The 19,637-nt window shown below is 39.3% G+C and overlaps 1 protein-coding gene across 1 annotated transcript in view; it reads right to left on the bottom strand.

Annotated features, from left to right (window-relative positions):
* P3H2 (prolyl 3-hydroxylase 2) overlaps nucleotides 1-19,637 on the bottom strand; it is a 160,194-nt gene that overhangs the window by 9,808 nt on the left and 130,749 nt on the right. The window contains exons 5-13 of the mRNA XM_082840146.1: nucleotides 18,788-18,930; nucleotides 18,362-18,451; nucleotides 13,115-13,155; nucleotides 11,021-11,115; nucleotides 4,467-4,594; nucleotides 3,812-3,907; nucleotides 3,129-3,279; nucleotides 1,912-2,029; nucleotides 880-955 (exon numbers count right to left, since the gene is read on the bottom strand). Of these exons, the coding sequence (XP_082696272.1) occupies nucleotides 880-955; nucleotides 1,912-2,029; nucleotides 3,129-3,279; nucleotides 3,812-3,907; nucleotides 4,467-4,594; nucleotides 11,021-11,115; nucleotides 13,115-13,155; nucleotides 18,362-18,451; nucleotides 18,788-18,930 (938 nt within the window). The remainder of the gene's footprint in view (nucleotides 1-879; nucleotides 956-1,911; nucleotides 2,030-3,128; nucleotides 3,280-3,811; nucleotides 3,908-4,466; nucleotides 4,595-11,020; nucleotides 11,116-13,114; nucleotides 13,156-18,361; nucleotides 18,452-18,787; nucleotides 18,931-19,637) is intronic.

Raw genomic sequence — 19,637 nt, 5'->3', positions numbered from 1 at the left:
ACGCAGAAAAAAGTTGTGGAAATAGCTTACATAATGCAAAATCCTTGAAATCTATCACATACATGTCTCAACTATTTTGATTTTGTATAGAGGAAAGAGATATCTCATAATCTACTTATAATTCAATTATCTCCTCAATCGGAAAACCTCTTTTTTCTACCATGGCATATGCTGTTCGGCTTAAAAACCAAAGATTCTGGCTATACAGTTTATATGTGTTCAGTAGGCTGGTTGTCCAAAGGCATTAGTTTGCTTAGGAAGATGGTGGTTGAGTTTAACTTTTGATTTTTGATCTACGAAGGTGTGTTTAGAATCTCATCCAAAGTATGAATATATAACACATGTGTGTCTGTGTGAATGTGTATATATCAATTTTCAAGTATAGGTTTACTTACCATCAGAATTATATATATATATATATGTATACATATATATATACACACACATATCATAATTTGGATAATGAGGGGTATGGAAGCCAATGCTCACCTAACATACAGAGCACCAGGGTACTTGAAAGCCATTCTGTAGAGTCATTTGACTTGTCATAGTCGTGGGTGATTTAAGAATAGGTGTTTTTAGGTTCCCATCAGATTACTTGGCAAAGAATCAGAAGACCTAGGTTCTAATTCTAAGTCTAACAAAAACTAACTATATGATCCTTAATATATATTCTTTAAATTACCCATCTGTAGAAAGGAAAAGAAGATTTTTATTGATGATTCCATTTCTAACATTTTATAATGTATACATTTACTGGATCTCTCTCCACCTCATGAATTCTCAAGCTCAGAAATATTTGAAATCCAGCAGTCTTTGGAAAATGGCAAAATTGAGACTAAAAATGCTAGATAAATTTGCAAGAATAGGCTTGCTTACGGTCACAGTTTTGGCATCCATCTCAGTGAATATGAATTCGCCTCCTTCAAAGTCATCATTCATATATAGGAGAGCACTGTAAGAAGAAAGGGAAGCAATTTGTACTCTTATATGACTACACAACATCACCGCAGAACACTGCAGACTGGGCATGAACTGACCAGCCTGATTAGTAAGTTTCCTCTGAACTAAACGTTAAAATGATTGACCCTCCTAACCTTCAAGAGTAAGATCAGATGTAGGGTCATAACCCTGAAGTATTTATTTATTCCACTCAGGTTAAAGTTTTAATTATATGTCAAACTTCATCTATCATTTCACCTCCTCCAAATAAAATCTAGCTAGGTTTAATCTAGCCCTTTGATCTCGCCCACAGAATCTAAAACTCTGTTCTTTCCTTTTATACTAGTAACTCAAAAGGATGTATTTTTTCCGTAAGTAGCTGGAGAGATCTAAGGGGTGTATCCAAGTCTTGCAGATAGGGGGCGCTCAATAAACATGTTTGTATAGAGCACAGTGTAGTAATAATAGACACGTTATATACATGATGACTACAACTGACTCTTTACACAGTAAAATATCATTCAATAAGACAAAACTTTTTTGTCCTGAGTTTTCAGTTTCTTACTTACAAAATGCAGACATAGATAAATGATGTGTTGTGATCCCTTATGCCTGCTGAGATGCACACCCTGTGTTCTCAGACTGAGATATTAATACATATACCACAAGGAATATGTTTAAATAAAAGCCAAGTGAGAAAAAAACCCATAAAATTTACTTTTTATATTAAAACAAAATGGGCATTCTGTGGAATAAGATGCAACAAATCGTGCAGGGATTTTTAAGATAAAAATATGATATGCTGAAATCACTTCTCAGTTGTGGCAGCCGCTTCAGAAGATTATTTGAGCATTTCTGCTTCATTGAGATGAATGTGATGACAAGCAAAACAGATCAGCTTTCTAGTTTCCATGGGGTTTTGATAACTGTTGGGCAAAAGCTTGGTTCTGAATCAGATGCTGGCGGTACCTGTAGTCCCGGAATGTGTAAGCAGGAGGCTCCTTCCAGCATTCATTGGCCTCTGGATCCAACAGGCAGTTGTCAGCATGGATGGGATGACTCAGGTCATTTCTTCTATCCTGTTGACCTGCCAGAAAAGGGAACAGGGAAGCATGAGAAATTGAATGCCGTAACCTCCAAGAGCAAAGCTGGCAATCTGTCTTCTCCTGTGGCTGGTGCCCCTTGCAAATCTGAGGATCAGAACTCAGAGCAGGCTAAAGAACGCTGGGCAAGCACCGTGAAGAGACTCTGGTCCTGCTTCGATATGAACTTGATGTAAAAAACTGTAGGCAAGTCACACCTGTCTCTTCAGCTATAAAAGTTCTCCGATATAAATATACATGCAGAAATTCCCTGCATTTCATGGGCTGTACTTTGTGTGGGGCAGTCAAAGGATGAGGATAAAATGCAAACGTCAAAAAGAAAAGATTTGGGCTTCCCTGGTGGTGCAGTGGTTGAGAGTCCACCTGCCGATGCAGGGGACGCGGGTTCATGCCCCGGTCCGGGAAGATCCCACATGCCGTGGAGCGGCTGGGCCCGTGACCCACGGCCGCTGGGCCTGCGCGTCCGGAGCCTGTGCTCCGCAACGGGGGAGGCCACGGCAGTGAGAGGCCCGCGTACCACAAAAAAAAAAAAAAAAAAAAAAAAGAAAAGAAAAGATTTGATGCAGCTGAAGGTTCACAAGTGGAAAAGTCTACTTCTGTGACATTCTCTCCCCCCCTCCTCCTCAGGAGGGTATAGAAGAGAAGATGTAGAGAAAAAAACAGTGACGCCAGGGAGTGAGGAGGTCTCTGCCTTTTGAAAACATTTCTTTCAACAATCCTTTTTATCTTCTATGCTTCCCCTCAATGCTGGTGGGCATAATGGTGACTGTAATTTCCAGGTTCTTGAACCCTGAAAAGTGAAACCTAGAGCAGAAAGTATTTTTCTGTGTGATTGTAGCAAGCAGAAGAAATGGATTTGAAAGGGAAAATAGGCAGCGTGATGGTCTTCTAATACTTTAGGGAACCAGCAAAGTAGAAAAAGAGGGAAGGGAAAAATGAGAGTGAGTGAGCTTCTTTTGTTTTAGAAATGTAGGACTCTTCTGAACCGTTAGTCTGACATGTTCATAGAGCTTTGTTCTGCATTGTTTTCTTTCTCATTTCACTGTGGGTAAAAGGGAACATGTTCAGATTCTGGAATCTCACCAGACAGGGCTGTGCGGCAGACCATGTGTGTATAGGAAAAATACAGGGTTGAGTTCAGCATGAAATAGGATTCGACAATCTTTCGAGCCTTCTCGCTGATGTCATAAAACAGACGGGCACTCTTCAGGGAGACTCGGCCTTCATAACCAAACTGAAGAAAAAGAAGAATATTAGAAACCACTGGGTTGATTGGAAGGCTGGAGGAAAACAGATGCTAGGTTTTATTAAGCCAATATAGGATGCTCATCTCTCTGTTGGCTCGTGGGAATACTACTACAGACTTGCGGATTTGGTTTAGGAAAATGAGGGAAAGTTGAGAGCTAATTATCCCTCTCCTCTCCTCTCAGAACACTCTCCTCACTCTTCTACAAAAACACCTCTCGCAGTACAGACTGATAACTTTTTTGAGTACGTTTTCACCATTGGACCTTGAGCTACTTGAGGACAAGGGGGTTGTGTATTATTTGTCAGATGCCAATCTAGGAAATAGAGTTTGATCAATTGATGACCGAATGGAGGAATGAAGGAGTGATTAAAAACAATGAAGCTGCCATTTCCTACTTGCTCCCTTCAGTGAGCTGATAGGTCTATATCTTAAACCCTTCTCTTCCCTGTATCTGCCATTCCCAGAAGATCCTGGGTTGACCCTTAGGAATTCAAATCCAAAAGAAGGTAAGTTTTACTTTGAGTGCTTTCAGGACGGTTGCACCTTCAAACTTTTCATTGGGTGTATGGGGTGAAGTTTTTCCTCTGTATCCATCACCAACAAGCATGATTCCCTAGAAGCAAAATACAAGGTGCTTTATTAATGAGGATAACGAATTCATCCCATCTCCCTTTCTGCCTTGACCGCCAGAAAGCTGAGAACAAAAGTCAATACTCAGAACCGTCTCCATTTTATTCTAGGATTCCGGTATCATTAATTCTTCCAACCAAAAGAGGCATCTTTATTTAACTTTCACCCCGCATTTTCATTATAAAATGGCGCCACTGCTTTCTGTAGAAATAGGTAGAACATAAATAATTAATATATTGATTAATTATTGATAAAAATAAAGAGACTTTTCCCAGCGACTTTATATGATAGGCAGGGCACATGCTGGATACAGTTGTCCTAGGAATGAAGCCTCTAGCTCTTCCAGACCCAAGAGCTATGTCCAGAGCTGGACAAAACTACAATCACCCCAACCCAAAGGCTATGAAAGTGCTTCCACAATCAATGTCCTTCTCCTAAAGAAAGTAACGTTTCAGGCCTGGTTTCCTGGCTCCAAGTAAGTCCAGGACCAAAGCTCTTTCATGCTCAGGCCAGATCAGCACAGCAGGGTTTCCGGTCCTCACACTAGCCACGCTGTGCAGCTCCCGGCACTGTTCTTCTGACAGGACGTTATCCAGGAGGACGCGCTGAGTCCCGTTCAGCTGCTCGGAGTTGTAGACGAATGTGATGTTCTCATAGAGCAGAGGGCCACCTGCAGGGACAAAACACATGGTTGTCCTTGTTACCTCTGTCCCCAAGGCGGGAAGCACAGAACACCCAACAGCTTTCAATGTGCAGTTCAGGAGTCAGTTTCCTCACGAATATTTAGGAACGCAAAGACAAATTACAAATCTGGAAGCCTGAGAAATGCAATATGGATTCAAGAAAAAAGCAGATGTCTGGCTACCAGGTTTCCCCATGATGTTGTAATTAATATATTACATTTGTATAGGATTTGGGGATTGATAAGCTATTTTTTTTCCCACTTGATTCCAGGGATGATCCTGCAAAACAGACTGGGCATCTCATAGGATTCTTCTCGCTGAAGACTTTCCAGAATTTTCTCAGCAGTGGGCCCCTCCCTTCTCCACAGCCCTGGGTTCCTACCTCTGCCACAACATCTTATGCAATTACTGGATGACATGACCTCAGGGTAGGTAAAGACTTTTTAAAGAGATAGCAGGACAACCAAACAATCGAAAAAAGAGAAAGAAACAAAGAGAGAAATAAATTATTTGACGACATGTTTGTGTCCTCAGTTCCACCGGTATCTAGAGCAAAACCTTCACCAAGTAACTCAGGGAATAAATGCCCATCAGGACAGTCATAACCAAGTCACCTGACTCCTTTCCAGTCTTCTTTCCACCGCCTACTGACTCTGGATGGTCTGACTTTTGGAATATCTCTTTTTCTCTGCTCTCTCCCCCACAGGAGAGTTTCCTGTAGGCACCTTCTCCCTCACTGGACAGAGCTTACAACTTTCTAAAATTAGCTCCATATTGGCTCTTCAAAGCATGATGCTTTGGGGCTATGTTTTGGTGGCGAAATTACAAAATCTAGACCTGACATGGTTCTTTCCTCATAGAGAATAGGACGGACGGACAAAGCCTCTGATGGTGAGGAAATCTTCCAATGTAGCAAAGTACAAACACCTTGAAGCAGAAAACTGAATAGAAAAGTAAAACTTGTTTTTCTCCTCTTTATAATATTCCTCCTAAGGGACCTGATGCCTGTCAACAAGGGCAGCTCACCATGGAGGGCACGGGGGTGAGGAGGGCTCCTCCCATCCCCCCCCAGTTGGGCAATGGTCACCAGCACACTGGTCTAAAACACATCATTGAAGGAGAAGGAGACAACTGAAATTGATGTCTACTCTTTGGCTTTAAAACAGATTAGTCAAACTAGGGAATGGCACTGAATGTTATTAGTCCGGTTGGGATAAAAGACTTAGTACAGCCCACGATTAATGGAATATTAAAATAATGGGACAGTGTTTCTCAATCTTGAGTAATGTATGGTTATTTGTTAAAGCAAAAGTTCCCTAAGAAGCTTCAGTGAATTATTTGTACTGCAGTTTTACTTCCATGTTTGCAATCATAAAACTGTAGGTACAGTATTTATTTTTATAGCTTCATACAACTATTATACCCAAACCAATTTACAAGATTAAATAAAAGCAAGACCATAAAACCAGCTAAATTCAAATTAACAATATTAATAAAATGGTTAATGTTATTTTGTGGAAACTAAAAAGCAATGTTCCACATGAATATTCTAATGAGTGATCTGGCCCTGGTTCTTCTGAGCCAGCATTCCTCAGAGTGCTTTTGGTGTGTGATGACTCATTCTACTACAAGTTTTCTCTGTTGAAACTACTGTGGAATCTTAGTGGACCATAATGAATTTTAGCCTTCATCTGGTCTTAATACATTATTCATAAGTTTGTCCTACTTCAATTCTTATTAGTCTTTGATCATTGAAGTGTTATTAACCGATGCCAATGTGATGGTAACTGCATCCATACCCACTGAGGTATGAAATCTCATGGCAGTCCTTGGCTATAAGGGGTTATTCAGACGACCCACTAGTTGCCCCTCTTATTATTTTTTTTTCCTCTTAATTTTTTAAATGGCCATCAACATTTATAAATACAGAATTTCTTGGATTCCAGGAATATATCCACAAGCTCCCAGTTTTAGTATCAATCTTTTGGATGAACAGAAAATACATACATAAATATCTATATCTATCTATATCTATATAGCTCCTACAATTCAATGTTTTTCAAACTGTGTTCTACAGAAAAGTTGTTAATGAAAAAAGAGTTTATAGATCAAATATGTTTGGGAAGTACTGGAGTAAACAAAATTTAAGAGGACTTCTTGGAACTTTTAATATGTGAACAGGCATTATGAATTTCCTAAATATCAATATAATATGCAGCCGTTCTCACCCTTAAATTAACACAATACCCACCCTTTCTTCCTTCCCTGTTTCCTCCCTCCCTTCCTCCCTCCCTGTTTCCTCCCTCCTTCCCTCATTTCCTTCCTTCCCCTCTTCCCCTTCTTTCCTCCTTCCCTCCCTCCCTCCCTCCCTCCCTCCCTCCCTCCCTCCCACCCTCCCTCCCTCCCTCCCACCCTCCCATCCTCCCTCCCTTCCTCTCTCCCTGTTTCCTCCCTCCTTCCCTCATTTCCTTCCTTCCCCTCTTCCCCTTCTTTCCTCCCTCCCTCCCTCCCTCCCTCCCACCCTCCCATCCTCCCTCCTTCCTCCCTCCTTCCTTCCTATGGCAGAGAGACTCTAGGTTGGCCCCTAATGGTCACAGCCTCCTGGTACTCATAGGTTTGTGTACTTTGCTTCCCTCAAGTGTGGGTGGGGCCCGCAGCTTGCCTCTAACTAATAGAATATGGCAAAGGTGATGGGATATCACGTCTTTGATTGGTTACATAACATTGCAACTTCTATGTTGCTGGTTGACTCAGTCTGTTGCTTTCTCAGCTTATAGTCTGATGAAACAAGTGGCTGTATTGGACAGGCTCACACGGCAAGGAATTGAGGGCATCCTCCAGCCAACAGTCAACAAGAAACTGAGAACAGCTTTCAGGAATCGAATTCTGTCATCTGAGCTTGGAAGAAGATAGCTTCCCAGCTTTAGAAGAGACGTCAGCCCTGATCATCACCTGATGGAGCCTTGTGACAGACCCTGAAGCAATGCACCCAGCTAAGCTACCCCCATAGTCCTGACCCACAGAAACTGTGAGATAGTAAGTGTATGTTATTGTAAGCTGCTACCTTTGTGCTAAATTTTTTCACAGCGTGGAATGGACCTCTTAACAAAAAACAGTTTGTCTGGGAAAGGCTGCTCTAATCTATATAGTTTACATTGAGACCGTCCCTCAAATATTCCAAAGTGAATGGCATATTCCATTTCCATTCAGAAACACAGAGAGAGACGTTCCTTCAACAAGAAAGACAAGATACTTGCACGTTCACTGGAAAGAATTTTCTAGTATAAAATTCGAATAGAAACGGAAGACAGATCAAGGGTTAGTGGACTAGGTTGGTTTGTACTCCGCCATGTTTTTCTCATTTTCTGTATTGAGAGTGTATCCCTTTAAATATATTCGTTTATTTTCAAAACATGACTTCAGAAGTTATTTTAGAACATTCAGAAAAATGCCTACCATGCTTAAGCTCTGTATAAGCATTTTCCATTATTATGATGATCATTTCTGAATTGTTAAAATGTGCCTGGTATATTGTGTTAAGTTCGAATGAGACATCTTAATAAGCATATGGCATAATGGATTATATTTAAAAGAGAGCTACTGGGATATTGACAATTTCCCCAACCATGGCATAAGCAATATACAAAGATCAGGTGAAGGGACAGAGTTCAACACAGAGTCTAAAATACCTAAATTCTAACAGGTTTGGGCAGAATCTGTAGAGACATCTGCCTTTCATGCAGCTCGCACAACCACCACTAAGCACAGAGTTTCATACAGAGGTTTCCCACACATCCATTTAACAAAAAACAGGCAACTACCTACCCACTAACCAAAAGGAAAACAAAAATGTAGAAGGAAAAATAAATCCTGCTATTCAAAAATGCAAGTCTACCAGCCTATAAATGACTAGTAGCACAACAGACAGAGAAAAACATTAAAATAAAAATAAAAATGTAGTCCAATAAGTTGTGGTTCCTGGGATCTGATTTGACAGCTTCAGCCAACTCTTAACCACAGCCTAAGGAGATTTAGTTAAACGACTTAATTCTTCTCTCATTCATAAAGTATGTGCCTGGCTCTGACTCTCCATTTGCAATAAAGAGGAATCTTACAGGAAAATGCTCTTTTGTGTTCACTGCCTATGGCTCATGGCAAGAAGATATATTTTACCATAAATACGACAAGGTCATATAAGTTACGACGGGAGTGTGCTAACAAGCCCTTATATGAGCACCGCCCTTTACAGTTTACAAAAGACTTTCATATTCGTCCTCTCCAAAGAGTTGCTATCCTTCTGTTACAGGTAAAGGACCACAAGGGTCAGAGAGAGTGAGTCTCTAGTTACCCATCACTCTGGAGAACATCAGACTAAGATAGGCTTCCTGACTCCAAGTTCAAAGTTATTTCTACTCTACCCCCGCTGACTCTGGGATTATTCTCGAGCAGGGCTTTTGGAAAACTGGTGGTTGAAAGAAGAATGGATAAGTGACAGATGTTTTTCATAAGATGACATGCATATTCCAAGGGCTGGAGTCGCTCTGGGGTGCAGTAGCCCTGAGTCACTCCCATCTTAATGCTCGGGAGACATCCAGTATGAATACTACTAAATACTGTTAGGTAACCAGAGTAGATGACAATCTCTTTGTGGAAAATGAGAAAAGCTGAAATATATTCTATCTGGAAGCACGCATCCTTTCTTGCCTCCCTGACATCTGCTTTCAGTCAAACTAAGATGTTGAAAGTGTTTTCTCATTGGGAACTTTGCCTCTTGTCTACCACTGTTCTTTATTTAGACCATATTTTGATCTCTAGTGACTGCACAGAAGGCTTTCCAGTAGGTTCCCAGGGAACATCCTATGATTCATTAGCCCATTCAATGGCAGAAATGATAGAATTTGGCCACCCAGTCAATCATGACCTTTCTCCGTCTTGCGTAGTTTTCTGTTCTACTCTTCCCATTAGCCTTCTTTGTCAGTTGCTGGACATCAGATCCCCTGGTAGCCAGGAAAAAAATGCTTTGAAATTTGGCAACTGTCCTGGGGCTTCCCAAACGTTTACAGCAAAGTGCAGCTTACTGGCATGTACTTCCTGGGTGATTTCTCAGCTTAAAAAGCAACGTGAACTCTGGCTGACCATGAAGCTCTCTGGCACTCGTAAAATAGCTTGGGCTTGGTGACTACAAACTGAGGTCCAGGTCAGATTAGATGAGCATATTATCCTGTTTACTGCCTCAAACTGACTTGGAAGCTGAGGAAGGAAAGGGCTGGGAAATGTGAGAGCTGCAGACAGCCAGAAGTTTTCAAATCAACTAGAGGAATGTGCTGACATCTCTCCTGTTGGGGAAAGGGGGACTGTACTTATTCTCAATGCAGGTTTTTGAAAAACGTCTTCTTATCTTGCAATTATTTAATCAATAGGGGATACATTTCAGATATCTAGACACTTCTATGTTCCATCATCAGGTGAAGAACAGAAAACGGGATTTGGATTCAAAAGCCTGCTTAACCTATTACAAGCTCTGAGGCTTTGGATAGGTCACTACATCTCTGTGAGCCTCAGTTTTCTTACCTGTGAAGTGGGGGACACTTGTCTCACAGGAGATGCTGCCAGTATTAAAATGAACTGTGTATAAATATGCTGGGAAAATTGTAAAACATATAGAAGTAATAATAATTGTTAAGGATTACTACTGTTGTTAGTACTACACTTTAAATATATTCTGCTAATCTAAATATTAGCAGATTAAATATAATCTGCTAATAAGTTATGATTACAACAATGTTTGGCTCTATTTAAAACCTACGTTTGGCAACACTCTACCTGTGGCTCCAGTCATTCTGAGGTTATGTAAACAGGCATCTAATATCCTGCTGTCTCCATCTCTGAGCCTTTTGTGTCCTTTGTTTCATCCACTTGAATGGCTCCCTCCACACTTCTGTCAATCTAATCTATATTCTACTGATTTCTCAAAGCCTTGATCAGATATGTGCCTCAAGGATCTTAAGTTAACTAATATCCCATGTGACCTGTCTCTTCAAGTTCCCCCGATACACAGTCTATTCCATGCTCTCTAGCACTCCCCTCCAATGTGAGAGAAGTAAGCCAGGTAACCTCTCCAAGCCTCAGGTACTCAGCTGAGGACGGCAATGATCATATAGTCCCTGCCTAGCTCATAGGACTCCCGTGAGTGAATTTGGTAGCGCTTTTGTTGAAAACCAAAAGTAGTGATATACACAACTGAGACATTCTTGTTTTTGAGACTTGCTTTCAGAATTTTATGAACTGGAGTAGTTTAGTCCTGTTCTTTATTTTTCAATGAAAATGGGTTCTGCCCTGATCCGGGTAAGAACTGGCCAAGTCCCAGCCTCCCCTTCCCCTCCTTCTAAGAGTGAAAGTGCAACAATACTTACCCTCTCTTAGGTCTCGGTCTATCTTGGGTGATGACTTTTTCTGCGCTGGTAATCCATGAACTTCTGCCCCCTCCGCATTCACTCCTGAAGGGACCCTGTCCATTCAAAAAAAAAAAGTTGAAATAGCAATATCTCATCGAATAAAGATGTTCAAAGGCAAAGGATACCTTACTCAGGTAGTCTATGACTTCATATTGTATAGTTTTGTGGTTCACAAGTCCACATCTTTCAAGATCAAATTAGATGTCATTGCCTCCATGAAGCTCTTCTCTATTTTCCCAATGAGTGTGCTCTATTTCACTTCTCTAAATCTTCTTAGCAACCTTTATTACAGTTCATTGTATCCATAATGTAAACCCCTTGAGATTAGACTTTGAGTACCAACAGAGCATGAAACAATGATCACGTGCATGTTTACAATGCTCAGAGTGTTGTATTATATGTCTTGAATACAGAGCGCATCACTGAAAGATGGTTGAATTGAAATAAATCATGTCCGAGTGTAGCGGTTCTCGACTATTCCAAGATAGAAGACATGAGTTTGTGTCAAACCTTGTGAACACACACAATAGCATGATGCCCTTTCAATATATACAAATTGAGCAAATCCAAATATGCATATACATTCTTGGATCTCTTGCAATAATTTGAGGTCACCCAGGGGTTGAGCCCTTGAAGCTCAGTGAAAGACCACAAGATTTTGAATAAGAAGGTCTGGATCTGCCAGTCCTTCATGGTGAGACACTGAGTCCTTTGCCTTGTCAGGGCCTCAGTTTCTGATTTTGATAATAACCTGGACCTCAAGATCTTGTGGACTAAGAATGCTGCCTGCCATATCAGTAAATGAAGGATGTTGCGACCGTCAAGCCATCAGCCACTACAGCCTCCCCTGATGGTGAGCCCTGAAGGAACTGAGGATGGAAACGGGATACACACCATCAAGCAGTCAGGCACTGCAGCCTCCCCGCAACGGTGCACCCTGAGGGGACTTAGGATGGGAAAACACAGGACACTGGCCCCAGAGAGCTGAGGTGCATATCAAAGGAATGATTTCAATGAGCCCAGGCTCTTGAAATCTTCCCATACATAGAAAAGCGTAAACCCTAAATTAACTAGGGATGTCTTGTTTTCTTTAATTAACAGTAATCTTTTGCTATTCTGACTGTCCGCTTTTGTTACAAAACTCGTATACATCCTGGCTCCTCCCTTAACTCTTGGGAGCAGTCCCTCAGAGCCATCTGAGAGGCTGTCTCCCGGGCTTGAAGTCCTCAGAAAATCCACTGAATAAAGCATAACTCCCGGGCTTCCCTGGTGGCGCAGTGGTTGAGAGTCCGCCTGCCGATGCAGGGGACACGGGTTTGTGACCCGGTCCGCGAAGATCCCACATGCAGCGGAGCGGCTAAGCCCGTGAGCCATGGCCGCTGAGCCTGTGCGTCTCGAGCCTGTGCTCCGCAACGGGAGAGACCACAACAGTGAGAGGCCCGCGTACCACAAAAACAAAAACAAAAACAAAAACCATAACTCTCAATTTTAGAGTGCATATTTTTTTCAGTGGACAATCTCAAACGTGTAACTCCAAAATTCTATGACTCCTTGAAATGCTCAGAACATGTAAACTGACTTTTGACATCTATCATTTTAAAAACTGCATTTTCTTCATTTCTGATTGAGTTCATGACACTTAATATTTTAGCTTGCTGTAAAACTTTCCGAGCTTGATGCTTTCAAATAAATGCAGTAAGAAAATTTAGCATGAAAAAGATAATTTAATTGTTTTTTTCCTATTAAAAAATCAAAAACAGCATCCAACTTTCTCTGATTTAGAGTCACAGAACATTTAGCCATTAGAGATCACCTGATTCAACCCCTTGATGTGAGGAAAAGCATGAGACCCAGAGAGGAAGATAAATTATTTAAGGTGCCTTGGAAATAACAGGAAGAGTTGGGACCAGACTGCAGAACTCCTAATTCCCAGTTCAGAGCTCTTCTAATTATATTCCTTTGCCTATTTCATAGAGCCCAAGTTCTTTACAATAAATATGATTCTAAGTATTTCTTCTCATTACAAATAAACATTCTAAATGGAGAACTTACTGATTCTCATCCTGTCGTCCTCCATATTGAATCCAATAATTCTGTTTTAAATTAAAAAAAAAAAAAACTCAGTAGTTTTGTCACTAAAATTCCATGTACAGAAGTAAGATAAAACACCCAAAAGACCTAAAATATTAGAAAACTTGCATATTATATAAATCTATAACATAGTATTTATTTTTAAATTTTAATAAAAAGGAAGGCTAAGGTTGGTGCAATTTGGGCTAAGACAAAATGGATTAAAAAAATAGCATGGAATTAGCCTGGGCATCCATCCTTTTGTCCAAGAAAGTGATTTAGAATTTGGTAGCAAGAAGACACTTAGAAGATAATTAAGTATGACTCCTTTCACTTTTATAAATAAAACAAATAAACAAAAAGTCCAGTCTGGTTAATCATCTGTATAGGATCATAAAGTAAGTGATTGTTTTTCCTAGGGTCATTTGGGATAACATAACTTTCAAAAATAGTAAGACCGGATATAAACATATTAGAAATGTTACACTAGAAACGTACATTAAAATTATCCTAATTTTAAAAATTGTCAATAAAAACATAACTAAGAAAGAGACGAAAACTGTGTTACAAATAGGATATATTATAAACAGTGCTTTTTATATTAACTATTAACATGTACAGTATATAAAGAACTTATATAGCAATGAACAGATAAATGAATAAAATACATGTCCAGGTAAATCAAATGAGAGGACAAATAATAATAATTTGTGAAAAGTTGATTTTTGCTGGTAATCAAAGGAATACAAATTTAAACAACAGTGGTGCACCATTTTGTACATAATATATTAGGCGTATGGAAGAGTTTAAGATGTTATTTCTCATTGCTGAGAAGTTCATGGTAAAACCAGAAACTTTCATGAACTGTTAGGAATAATGAAGGTACCAGAAAACTCTCCTAGAAAAAAAATTTCAAAAATTTTAAACCTTCTCATATCCTTTGATGGCAGAGTTAACCCACTTCTGGAAATATATCCTATGGATATAGTTCAGTAGAAAGAAAAATGCTTAATGCATTCATTAGGGCACCAAAAAACAAAAAATAAATAAACAAATGTTCAACATCAGGAAGAGGATTAACTTATTTATTGTACATCAACTACAGATGTAGCTAAAAATAATTTGGAAAGCTGTAAAGATAAAGAAATTGCTTATGCTATTCCAAATAAAAATCAATAAGTAAAAATAGAAATCTATATATATAGAGGTACTACGTCTACAAAAGGGATGTCTTCATATGAAGAATGTTTAAAAGACAACATGGGGGACTTCCCTGGTGACACAGTGGTTAAGAATCCACCTGCCAACTAAAATCTGGTTCTTTGAGAAGATAAACAAAATTGATAAACCATTAGCCAGACTCATCAAGAAAAAAAGGGAGAAGACTCAAATCAACAGAATTAGAAATGAAAAAGGAGAAGTAACAACTGACACTGAACAAATACAAAGGATCATGAGAGATTACTACAAGCAACTATATACCAATAAAATGGACAACCTGGAAGAAATGTACATATTCTTAGAAAAGCACAATGTTCTGAGCCTGAACCAGGAAGAAATAGAAAAGATAAACAGACCAATCACAAGCACTGAAATTGAAATTAAAAATCTTCTAACAAACAAAACCCCAGGACCAGATGGTTTCAAAGGAAAATTCTATCAAACGTTTAGAGAAGAGCTAACACCTATCCTTCTCAAACTCTTCCAAAATACAGCAGAGGGAGGAACACTCCCAAACTCATTCTACGAGGCCACCATCACCCTGATACCAAAACCAGACAAAGATGTCACAAAAAAAGAAAAACTACAGGCCGATATCACTGATGAACATAGATGCAAAAATCCTCAACAAAATACTAGCAAACAGAATCCAACAGCACATTAAAAGGATCACACACCATGATCAAGTGGGGTTTATTCCAGGAATGCAAGGATTCTTCAATATACGCAAATCTGTCAATGTGATAAACCATATTAACAAATTGAAAGATAAAAACCGTATGATAATCACAATAGATGCAGAGAAAGCTTTCGACAAAATTCAACACCCATTTATGATAAAAACCTTCCAGAAAGTAGGCATAGTGGGAACTTACCTCAACATAATAAAGGCCATATATGACAAACTCACAGCCAACGTTGCTCTCAATGGTGAAAAATGAAACCATTTCCACTAAGATCAGGAAAAAGAAAAGGTTGCCCACTCTCACCACTATTATTCAACATAGTTTTGGAAGTTTCAGCCACAGCAATCAGAGAAGAAAAAGAAATAAAAGGAATCCAAATAGGAAAAGCAGAAGTAAAACTGTGACTGTTTGCAGATGACATGATACTATACACAGAGAATCCTAAAGATGCTACCAGAAAACTACTAGAGCTAAACAATGAATTTGGTAAAGTAGCAGGATACAAAATTAATGCACAGAGATCTCTTGCATTCTTCTACACTAATGATGAAAAATCTGAAAGAGAAATTAAGGAAATACCCCAACTTACCATTGCAACAAAAAGAACAAAATACCTAGGAATAAACCTACCTTAGGAGATAAAAGACCTGTATGCAGAAAGCTACAAGACACTGATGAAAGAAATTAAAGATGATACAAACAGATGGAGAGATATACCATGTTCTTGGATTGGAAGAATCAACATTGTGAAAATGACTCTACTACCCAAAGCAATCTACAGATTCAATGCAATCCCTATCAAACTACCACTGGCATTTTTCACAGAACTAGAACAAAAAATTTCACAATTTGTATGGAAACACAAAAGACCCCGAATAGCCAAAGCAAACTTGAGAAAGAAAAATGGAGCTGGAGGAATCAGGCTTCCTGACTTCAGACTATATATACTATAAAGCTACAGTAATCAAGACAGTATGGTACTGGCACAAAAACAGATATATAGATGAATTGAACAGGATAGAAAGCCCAGAGATAAACCCACACACATATGGTCACCTTATCTTTGATAAAGGAGGCAAGAATATACAATGGAAAAAGACAGCCTCTTCAATAAGTGGTGCTGGGAAAACTGGACAGCTACCTGTAAAAGAATGAAATTAGAACACTCCCTAACACCATACATGATAATAAACTCAAAATGGATTAAAGACCTAAATGTAAGGCCAGACACTATCAAACTCTTAGAGGAAAACATAGGCAGAACACTCTATGATATCAATCACAGCAAGATCCTTTTTGACCCACCTCCTAGAGAAATGGAAATAAAAACAAAAATAAACAAATGGGACCTAATGAAACTTAAAAGCTTTTGCACAGCAAAGGAAACCGTAAACAAGATGAAAACACAACCCTCAGAATGGGAGAAAATATTTGCAAATGAAGCAACTGACAAATGATTAATCTCCAATTATACAAGCCGCTCAAGCAGCTCAATATCATAAAAACAAAGAACCCAATCCAAAAATGGGCAGAAGACCTAAATAGACATTTCTCCAAAGAAGATATAGATTGCCAACAAACACATGAAAGGGTGCTAAACATCACTAATCATTAGAGAAATGCAAATCAAAACTCCAATGAGGTATCACCTCACACCAGTCAGAATGGCCATCATCAAAAGTCTACAAGCAATAAATGCTGGACAGAGTGTGGAGAAAAGGGAACCCTCTTGCACTGTTGGTTTGAATTAAATTGATAGAGCCACTATGGGGAACAGTATGGAGGTTCCTTAAAAAACTAAAAATAGTACTACCATATGACCCAGCAATCTCATTACTGGGCATATACCCTGAGAAAACCATAATTCAAAAAGAGTCATGTACCACAATGTTCATTGCAGCACTATTTACAATAGCCAGGACATGGAAGCAACCTAAGTGTCCATTGACAGATGAATGGATAAAGAAGATGTGGCGCAAATATACAGTGGAATATTACTCAGCCATAAAAAGAAACAAAACTGAGTTATTTGTAGTGAGGTGGATGGACTTAGAGCTTGTGTGTCCTACAGAGTGAAGTAAGTCAGAAAGAGAAAAACAAATACCATATGCTAACACATATATATGGAATCTAAAAAAAAAAAAAATTGGTTCTGAAGAACCTAGGGGCAGGAGAAGAATAAAGACACAGATGTAGAGAGTGGACTTGAGGACATGAGGAGGGGGAAGGGTAAGCTGGGACGAAGTGAGAGAGTGGCATGGACATATATACACTACCAAATGTAAAATGGATAGCTCGTGGGAAGCAGCCACATAGAACAGGGAGATCAGTTCGGTGCTTTGTGTCCACCTAGAGGGGTGGGATAGGGAGGGTAGGAGGGAGGCGATATGGGGACATATGTATATGTATAGCTGATTCACTTTGTTATACAGCAGAAACTAACACCATTGTAAAGCAATTATACTCCAATAAAGATGTTAAAAAAAAAAAAAAGAATCCACCTGCCAGTGCAGGGGACATGGGTTTGATCCTCGGGCCAGGAAGATCCCACATGCTGCAGAGCACCTAAGCCCATGTGCCACAACTACTGATACTGCACTCTAGAGCCCATGAGTCACAACTACTGAGCCCACATGCCACAGCTACTGAGCTCATGCTCTGCAGCTACTGAAACCCACATGCTCTAGGGCTCGTGTGTCGCAACAACTGAGCCTGTGTGCTGTAACTACTGAAGCCTGCGTGCCTAAAGCCCATGTTCCACAACAAGAGAAGCCACCTCAATAGAAGCACATGCACCGCAACGAAGAATAGCCCCCGCTCGCCACAACTAGAGAAAGCCAGAAAGCCTGTGCAGAGCAAGATCCAACGCAGCCCCCCAAAATAAGAAAAAACAAGACAACATGGACACGTGGAAAAAAGTAGTCAGCATGATAGGTAGTATGATTGTGACTGATTCTGTTCTTTTGAAGTCTTTTTATTGTTTAAAATGTTTAAGAGAAATGTTTAAAAAGAAAATACAAAATGTTGTATACAGAAATTAGGAAATAAGACAATCCTGAGGCAAACATATCATATTCAAAACATTTCTTTCCTATCCAAGTATATTTGCTTCTGACTTTAGCTCTCAGTGACATGGAAATCTGTTAAAGTCTTTTACAGTTCATCACATATACAGGGTAAACACCTGCTCCCTCCAGTGTTTGTTTACAAAAGGCAGGGGATTATAATCTTCAACAAAAGGGGCTGGGGAATACAATCATAAATAACAAGTCCACCGAATAGTTCCTTTAAAGACCTTTTCCTCTCTCCTCTTTGTTCTTACCGGCTCAGTGTATGAAAATCCCAGACCCTCTGCAGCTGATTTTATTAGTTCTGATTCCAGTTTATGATGCTTCACAAACATCGCCAAATCCTACAGAAAAAAAAAAAAAAAAAGAAAATGTATATTTAAATAACAGTTAAAAGGTATGATTAATGTTTAAGTGGAAATAATTTTCTTTAGGCAGTAACAAATGAGCTAAAAAAATATTCACAGCTGCAGAAAATGTCTCTATCTCTGTAGATTTTCACAAGCTAGCACATAGGCGAAAAACACGCTTTTAGCATTACTAATTAAAGTTGCAAAGAACTGAGTCCTAGAACCTTTACTAAATTGTTAGCTATCTTTAAGAGAAGTGTTATATTTTTACCAACTCTCCCCAGAGCACTGAGCAGAATAATGAGTTTCTTCTCAGAACATGGGTCTCACCTCTCTGGCCTGGATAGATGCTGGGTCAATGCTGTCATCCAACAGACTCTCATAGTAATCCACATTGTCTCTGACATCCTCGTCATCCGGATGGAGTAGAAGATAGGCCTTGGCACACTCCAAGGCTTTCACATATTCGCCAACTGAAAAATCCAGGAGTTGCGGCATTAGAGTCAGCCTAGGTTGGTCTACAAAATTTTTTAAAGATATGTCAACATGTCCATGAGAGTCAGCATGAAATGATCAGTAAGAGGGAAGATGCTACCTACTGTATAGCACAGGGAACCCTACTCAATACTCTGTAATAACCAATATGGGGAAAGAACCTGAAAAAGAATGGATATATGTATATGTATAACTGAATCACTTTGCTTTACACCTGAAACTAACACAATATTGTCAATCAACTGTACTAGAATATAAAATAAAAATTAAAAGAAAAGAGGGAAGATGCCGTGAGGCTGAGCAGAAGCAGCAGAAATAGTTGCAGATGAAAGGAAGGACAGGATTTCAGGTATTCCAAAGGTACTAACTTCGGTCTGCTATGCTGCTAGATGTCTTCAACAAATTATCAAAAGCTCCACCTGAAGATATTTGCTGCCAACTTACATTATTTAATACAGAGTAGAATTTTTGAAGTTAATTCAGATTTTTGTACTGAATTTGAAAACATGATATCTAAGACCAATTTCAGCAATACAAATTCTATTAATTGCTTTTAAACATAAGATGCTCACTCTTTCTTTCTCAATGAGATAAATGGAAATTAAAACTTTATTGAGATATCAATTTTCACGTAATGATTTGGGAATATTTAAAATTTGATAATATATTCTGTTGCTGTGCAATG

Source organism: Leucopleurus acutus (genome assembly GCF_964270905.1).
Source record: "Leucopleurus acutus genome assembly, chromosome: 5".
NCBI lineage: Eukaryota > Metazoa > Chordata > Mammalia > Artiodactyla > Delphinidae > Leucopleurus > Leucopleurus acutus.
Note: the sequence above shows the minus strand (reverse complement) of the source record. Positions and strands in the feature narration are given on the sequence as shown.